At 48.0% G+C, this 8,063-nt stretch overlaps 2 protein-coding genes across 3 annotated transcripts in view; one reads left to right on the top strand and one right to left on the bottom strand.

Moving 5' to 3' along the window:
- Window positions 1-3,301: 3,301 nt before the first annotated feature.
- LOC126569522 (uncharacterized) lies at window positions 3,302-7,067 on the top strand. Its single transcript, XM_050226675.1, has 4 exons — window positions 3,302-3,416; window positions 6,133-6,332; window positions 6,413-6,835; window positions 6,919-7,067. Exons 2-4 carry the CDS (start codon window positions 6,143-6,145, stop codon window positions 7,065-7,067), a joined length of 762 nt encoding a protein of 253 aa, XP_050082632.1. The 5' UTR covers window positions 3,302-3,416; window positions 6,133-6,142.
- Window positions 7,068-7,392: 325 nt separating this feature from the next.
- Window positions 7,393-8,063, bottom strand: part of LOC126581128 (soluble guanylate cyclase 88E) — a 25,470-nt gene continuing 24,799 nt past the window's right edge. For both annotated transcript variants that reach the window (XM_050244595.1, XM_050244596.1), the window contains one exon: window positions 7,393-8,063. This exon is cut by the window's right edge. The gene's annotated coding sequence lies outside the window, so the exon portion shown is untranslated.

The raw sequence follows: 8,063 nt of genomic DNA, 5'->3' as shown, positions 1-8,063 counted from the left end.
ATTGAAATACAATCTATCAATCTGCTACATGAAGACTTCGATCAATGAACAACTTTGCTCAAAACAATAAAAAATCCCTCAACGATCTGCTTCTTCTTATGGTGAACGAATTCGTGATGCTGGGCTCCCATTATGCTCCGTTTCGTTTCATTTTCTCCAATAGGAAGCACCTTTTCCTATCTGCCTATCTTCAGCGATACACGCTGCATCCTGACCAGTTGTCCTTGACAGTGGGTAAGTTCGCGCGGGAAGTGAACGTCTCAATGCCGCTCAGCTGGTTAGGCAGCGCTGGCCGTGCCGAGCGCTATCCATTTTGAATCATGCTAATTGATACAGCTTGGAGACCATTGGAGGACGGAGGAAGGTTCACGGTGCCGACCGATCGGTTGTCGAATTTCACTACTTCCGGCGCTTTAATGCGATGGCGCAACCGTGCATCTGATTGACACCTCGGTCGGTTAGCAAAACAAAACACGAAAACCTCAAATCAAACCGATCTCATTTTCCGTTTCACTGAAGGGGAGGAGGGCGGGACGTGCGCGGTGGTGGTGGTGGTGGCTAATGCATCGAAAGGGTAAAAAGAGAACCGGTACGGCGTAGACTAGGTCAGCGGTCACACGCCAACAGGATGCGCCACGCAGAGTGCAAAGCGAAAACAAAAGAAAATAATGACGCGAAAATGCGCGGTGCGTGTTGAAGGTGATCCAAGCCCCCACCTTCCTCTTCTTCTTCTTCTTCTTCTTCTCCTTGTTCATTGGCTGGAAATGTAGAATGCGTGCGATGTAGAGCAGGTTGGCCGATTCGCTGGCAGGCAGGCAGGCAGAGCGGATGTGCCTCGGATGTGTGCGGAAAACGGACGAAAGCGCGTTCGCTTCAATGCTACCTGTTTCGCATGCTTCGCTTTGCCACGGTTGGCGCGTCGCTAGGGCAACGGTGGAGGGAGTAAAGTAGAGCATCGCGAATCCTCGCCAGATTTTTTTTTCGGCTTCGGCTTGGCTTGGTTCTTCTTCGTCCAGCGTAAGCGCGGTCGATGCACGTCCTTGAATGTTATCATGCAGCGGCGATCGAACCGGTCGCGCCACAACAGTGGTTTGTTGCAGGTCATTGTTTATGGGTATTATTAACAATCGAGCACCCTCACAATGTGAGTTTCATATTCACCCAAGCTCCCCCGATCACCGAGTTGGGCGCCATTTTTAGTCAGAAAACACGATATCAGCTCCTTCGATTCATTTGCATAATATGATATGAAGCCACAGAAAACGGTCGAGCCCCAATGGGGAGCATTATGAGATCGGGAGCATTTATTGATTTAGGACCATGGGCATACGGACACAACCTCGTACACGCCGGATAAGAGGACTGGTGGAATACATTAAGTGACCTGGCACGTGAACGAGCCCATCACTAGGCATTCATCAGGTGGCCGGACGATCATTCGATCACCAAGGACCCACTTCCACGAGGAAATGTTCGAAATGGAAATGTGAAGCTGGCCGAACAAGAACCAAAAATCTAAAACACAAAATCAAATGAAAAAAAAATGCACAAGAAGGTGACCGGGTAGAGTGGAGAGTTAAATTAGGGGGACTATTCAAATGCTTCCATCCAGTAACCACCGGCAAAGATCAAGATCAATGCATTCACGTGCGTCAGTGTTGGGGTGCTTCAGGCCGAGAGGAGAGCATGAGGAGCGAAGGAACGAGGTATCCTTCGCCAAATTGTGCTCGACTTTACATGGTACGGGAGGGAGGTTGTTGAGGATGGAGCCAAAATGCCTCAACGGTGACTTTTGAGTGAAGAAATGTGCCTTGTGCTTTGCAGTGATTGTCCAAGGTGACGCTCATCCGAAAGCCAGCGAGCGTGAATTGTAATGACAATCATCGGACGAATGGTGCCGGCTCCTTGAACGCGCAGCGCCCGTAGGTGATCGTTAGATCCGATTAGAAGAAGCCGCTGTTACTGATGCGTTGTTCAATTTGTTGATTACTTGATGAAAGGGTGGGTTTTGAGGATTTGGGGGTTTTTTGCTTCTTTCTTGTTTTTGAGGTTTTGCAAATGCGAAACTGCTGCTGGTCAGTGGTGTGTCTATTTTGCTTTGCGTTGTTCTGGAATGGAGGGATCTTTAACCTTTTTACACCATCTTAATTTTGCAGCCTGTGGTTAATTTATTAACTTCTTATCTTATTTCTTATTTATTTTATCTCCACATAAGAGCTTGATTGCTGGTCGGTTATACATTTCTTTTGTATTTCGGTTGTATTTCTGAATGATTTCTCTTCTTCCAGTAATTGGGAATAAGAAAAATACTAAATTCTATAAGTAAATTCTACTAAAAAGAAAAGAATGATAAAATATGAAACCACACACAACCACGTGGCTAATATGTAAAATAAAAAGTTTTGTATGCTGCAGAATTATGCACACATATATTTCAAATATTTAATGATGCTTTCCTTATGAAATATGCCATTTTTATTTTTAGGGGTTTCCCAACCACAGCTGTTATTGCAAAAATTTAAACAACATACGTCTTGTAAGGATAAACGAAAGAAATCTGTTTAATTTTATCTATTTTTTAGACCCGTTTTGCAGCCACGAGATAGAAAGAAAGACAGAGTGAAACTATCATTTTGAAATGGACTGTATTGTTTCGAGCATCCGAACATCTAGGCGGTCGAAATGCAAAAGCTCGCTATAATATGAGGGGAGGGGGAGTGTATGTCGTGTCCACACGAGTCGCGTTTGTCCACCGCTCGCTCCAGCTCAATACAGCTAACTACAGAGCTTTACCTGTTGCTTGTCTTTCCTAATACTTGGTTGAATTCTAAACGATAAAAGCAGCCCTACTTGGATCAGAAAAACATGGTATGATGTACAAACATATTTCCAGACAATCTTCGCACTCCGCAGACGTATCTACTAAGCTTCTTGTAGAGATTAGTTCTGGCCTGATAAAACATCCCACTTCCGGGGAAAACTACTCTCCTTAAAATGATAAGCACAATCAAATGATTCCTTTCCAATCAGCTTCACTATGATGCTACGAATATTCGACACGACGGTCACGCTTGAAATTCGAGCAACACCGCTGCTGCTGCTGATTTGCGCGCCATTCGAGTGGGAGCCCGAGCGCTTCCCGCACCCCACTACTCGATCGCATCAGCAACGGCAGATCAGCATTTGGTGGGGTCCAATGCAGCAAACCGAACCACGCCGCATGCACCAGTACTCGAGTGCGCTAGAAACGATCAACATCGCCTCTAGCGCGCGCATAACAACGTGGACACCGATTTCAAACCAATTCGGTCCGCCACTTTCCGTTTCTGTCGTTTACCAACGCTTGCGCCACACAAGAGAGCGTACGTAGAGTACGCGGTACAGGGACGGTGTTGGAGTGTTTTGAATATTAGCAGGTAAATATGAACTGTGGAACAAGTGCAAAGACAAGGATGAGGAAGGCAGGTTTTTGCCGAGCGAATGGTCCAGGTTCGAAAAGATGGGGGAACAAAAACACGTGTCCGTGTGCCTGTGTCTTAGTGTCACCCATTGGAGTCCAAGAATGTTGTTTCGACATTCGGTTTCGGATGTGGTTCGGATGTGGGGTCACCGCACCGCGCATGCATTTGCAGCCCCGTGAGCTTCTTTTTGGCGTGAAACTCGTTTTCACGCACGCGAAGCGGTACAGCGGATCGACCGCAAGGTTACCGATAGCCGATGATCTTTCCTTTCGTGTCCTTCGAAACCGGGCTGGCCAATTCAAATCTATGCCAAGGAAATCTGAATGTTGCTGGTTGATGGCATGTGAGCGCGTGTTTTTGTGGGGCTGTAACGGTTCATCTAACGTAGAAAAAAACGAATCCGAAGCCCAACTAGAATGCACTCAGTCCCGCTAGCTGGGTTGTCCTTCGGTTCATCGAAGCTATCACCGTGAATTAGGTGTTTGCTTTGAGAGGCCCCAAAGCACAGCATTTTGACAGGAGAGAAATAACGATGGTGTTTTTAATCAAAAGAAATGAATTATTTATGCACATACGCAACGATGCTGGTGCATCAATCGTGATAACGACCGCGGCAACGAGATGTGAACGATGTGAGTTCAACGAATCGCGTAGCAGCTCGTTGGTTGGATCGCATCACGATGACACCTCGCCATCCCATCTTGGCCCGATAATCTGCCTTTCCCTCAGTGTGTGGTACGATCGGCCCCCGCGGTGACTACTCGGTGACGCGATCTACATTGACGTTACGGTGCGATGGCACTCCGCGTTGCGAAGAAATATGATGCAGCCGAGCGATGAGCGGTGCTCCGGTTGGGTTTGGCAATTTGGACAAAAAACAATTTGATGCAACGCGCTGCGTTGTGCAGCGATCGCGTGGCGAGTGGCGTTTGGATGTTACACCTCGAACCGGTTGTTGTTGTTGTTGCGGCTGATCGGGCCAATCTGTTTTGATCGCAATCAGAATTGCAAAGCCATTACACAAAACGGTTAGCATTAACATTGAGGTTGGGGGCTGGCTATTGATTTGAAAGTAATAATGTTGTCCAGAGTGTTCATAGCTTGGCGCCGCTCGAGCGTAGTGGCTACTAGATGGGTCAATTATGTGGCGCTCGCATTAGAATGCCTGCTGTGTTTTGTTTTAAAGCGACTGGTTTATGTTTTAACCCTCAAAATTGCAGCGGCGAGACCTTTGGCCTACATTAGTGGATCGCGTGTTTGATCGAGCTCGTGTTGGCTTCGCTCCTCTACTCCACCCAAGGGTGGTACACAGCCTTTTTGAGGGGGTGGGGGGTTATTATGCGATGCGCATGTAAACAATTATTGTTTGCACAGTGACCAACGTGTGGGGAATGCCGCCCCGGAGGGAGCAATGGCTCGCTACCGAATTATTGGTTACCAAATTTGTACGATTAGGCTGGCTGGATGCCCCCGGCGGATTCCTCTTCTATTCATGCGTTTCGTTTACCGTCGGGCTGCCACGATGATGCAATGATGGCTACATTTTTGTTGCTGCCGGTTTTTTTCTGATTATTTCGGTCACTATGTCATGTTTTTCTTTGTACAGTTCGGCTGTGTAGTCTCCGAGAGGACCCTTTCTGCTTTTTACTTCATGTTCTGTTGACCTCATCTACTGATTGTGGTACGTGACGCCGCAAAAGAGGAAGAAGTGAAACCAGATTTGCTTCTTTTTTCTCTAGAGCGTATGATACTGTGGCGCAGGTTACGCTAAGGGTTCGTCGTCTAGTGTGCATGGAGTCACCGGTCACTGTGATCGTACGGAGGCGCCTACCGCGTGAACACTTTTGGCGCGCACGCTGGCAACCATTACTCACCGATTGCTTCACGGTAATGTTGTCTCCATTGCATAACGGCTTCACATGGTGTTTGATGCTGTTCGGTCTCGGGCCGCTCTGCGGCTGAAGGTTAACAAGATTCACGAAGAGTGAAAAAGAAAGAGAGAGAGAGAGAGAGAGAGAGAGAGAGAGAGAGAGAGAGCGAACGAGCGAGCGACCGATTTGCTTTGGCATTTCACACGGTATAATCGGTGCAAATGTCCACTGCATTAATGCGAAATCATTGCTCGCAAGGAGGGGGAGGGTATGAGGGTGTAGATTAGCTACCGGTTCCGCACTACCGCTAGGTAAACATTGTACACCGGCTGGCACACTGCAAAAGCGCCATGCGGCTCGTCAAGGTCGTCTTGTTTGCTGGTTGGCTCGTGACGATCGATGCCGCCGGCTAAAGACCCTTGGCGGTGCTCGTGGTGGTCGTGAATCGTCGGCGCATAACTACATCGTGCATATCAGCAGTATGCTAATGTGTCACTGAATGTTACAGCAGCATAATGTTTGCTAGTGCGCTGCTTTGTGCGATCGCGTGCCGTCTTAAGTCGTTCTCACGCAATCGACGAAGTAATCTGCGGTGAGATTCTACTTACCAGGAAGAGACTATTAGTTGGTGAATGTTCTTCTCGAAACAACGCACACACAACGCAAAAAAAATCCCTGTTCGAGTTAATTAGTGACTAAACACCCTACCTTGAACGCGAAACGCGCAACACCAACAAAATGAGAAAAAATTTAAGCCCCCCGAAATTAACCAACCTCATAATGATTTGACGTCTTTTCAGCCTCTCCAAAATGGGTCCCCTAAGGCCTAATTCCACGTCGCTAGTGCTGCCGTTGCTGCTGCTAATGGCCACCCTGTTCCAGCAAAGCCTTGGCCAGCGCGATGTGTTTCGGTTGTTCTCCAACTGTCGCTACGGAAAGCCCAACTTTGATCCGTGCATTAAGAAAGCGTTCAACGCCCTTCGACCATGGTTTAAAACGGGTAAGGGCGGGTTAGAAGAATGGCCAGGTTATGTCCACTGATCGCTGATGATTTCTCACTCACCACCGGTTTCACCTCAGGTTTGCCCGAGTTCAACGTCGCACCGTTCGATCCACATAAAGCCGAATTCGTCGAACAACGCCGGGGAGATATCGGTGGACTCGGTGGCTACCGGTTGCTGCTGAGCAACGTGTCCGAGTACGGCTGGAGCCAGTCGGAGGTGACCAAGTACCGGACGGAACCAAAGCACGATCGGATCGTGTACTCGCAGTACTTCCCCGAGAAATCGCTCGATGGTTCGTACGATTTTAAGGCAAAGATCCTGGGTCTGCCACGGCATACGCACGGTATCTGGAACCTGACGCTGTACGACTACAGCCAGACGACGACCGTCACGCGGATCGGTGGTCCGGGCGGTTTGCTGAAGGTGCGCGTCGAGATCGACAAAATCGGTGACATGAAGCTACACATCACGGATCTCTTTCACGGCGCCAAGATCATCGGTAAGTACCCAGGACGCTAGCAAGACTCCTTCCGAGTCAAATTGGAACCCCTAAAACCGCCTCTCTTCCTTTCCGTGGCACAGAATCCGTGGCAGACTTCTTCATCAACACGTTGTGGCAGCCCAGTTTCCCTTTCATCAAGCCACTGATCAACGATCTGGTGAGCGTCGCATTCACGGACATCTTCAACGAATCGTTCCGCTACTTCCCGCTCGATCAGGTGATACGGTGAGGTACGGGCGGCCATTGCGAGCGAGTTGCCAACCTCGCTGATTGTTTGTGATAAGCTAGCTTACTTACTTTACGGCGGGAACAAACGAAATATACATACTACTAGAAACCCTTTTTGAAATGTAATCGCTTCGCTTCGTTCGTCCGTCTTTGAGATACATGCACACACTGAGTGGTTTATTGTCCCGGTATTTACAACATAAAAAACAAGCAACACATTTCTGTCGGTTGGTGGTGGTGGTGGTGGTGGTGATTGTGGGAAGCTGATCGGTTACATCTTCTTTTCCGAGAAGGGAGTACAGGACGAGGAAATGATGGGGATGATGTGAGTTCGTGAGAAACGCTTCTCTCCAGTTTATTGTCGTTCGAACCTGAATGTAAGTGTGAATCGGCCTCGATCGGATCCTCGGACTGTCTGCCTCCCTCCTTCCTTCGGCCTTAAGTACAACAAACATCGAAACCTATTTACGCTATAACACCGGCTTCCGCTGGACATAAATACAACTCTCTGCCACTGTTGCTCTCTCTTACTTTCCCTCTCTCTACACGATATTACATTACAACGAATGAACCAACACAGGTGCCAACCGAACTCGGTAAAGGTTCAGTAGCATTAGACTAGAACATTTCATAAATAATCCTATCTCGAGGATGATACAGAGTGTCGCTCAAACATCTTGGATGATAAAGCTCTTGCCGATCTGACGCTCTGGTTGCTCAATGCCCAATGCCCAGTCCTACAACGGAGACCACAAAGAGACGACCTACGTACGTTGCAACGTGAACGTACAAACAGTACAAACGAAGTACGAAGGTTCCTGTAAATAGCTTAAGTACAACGTTGAATACGAATCATCCGGAAGGACGCGCTTCAGTTTGATTAAGAATTTCATTTAAAGCTTTCACCACGACCACCATCAAGAAACGATTATTCGGTTTAATTTCACGTGGCTTTGATCGTGGCTTCCGAGACTTCGGCTTAAATTGAACTACAACA

This window comes from Anopheles aquasalis, chromosome 2, assembly GCF_943734665.1.
Source record: "Anopheles aquasalis chromosome 2, idAnoAquaMG_Q_19, whole genome shotgun sequence".
Classification (NCBI taxonomy): domain Eukaryota; kingdom Metazoa; phylum Arthropoda; class Insecta; order Diptera; family Culicidae; genus Anopheles; species Anopheles aquasalis.
Note: the sequence above shows the minus strand (reverse complement) of the source record. Positions and strands in the feature narration are given on the sequence as shown.

Excerpts from the sequence above, each read along its gene's own strand:
- LOC126569522 (XM_050226675.1), top strand. The coding sequence starts at position 6,143 with ATGGGTCCCCTAAGGCCTAATTCCACGTCGCTAGTGCTGCCGTTGCTG. Across the intron at positions 6,333-6,412 it reads TCGACCATGGTTTAAAACGG|GTTTGCCCGAGTTCAACGTC; the intron begins GTAAGGGCGGGT and ends GTTTCACCTCAG. Across the intron at positions 6,836-6,918 it reads TCACGGCGCCAAGATCATCG|AATCCGTGGCAGACTTCTTC; the intron begins GTAAGTACCCAG and ends TCCGTGGCACAG.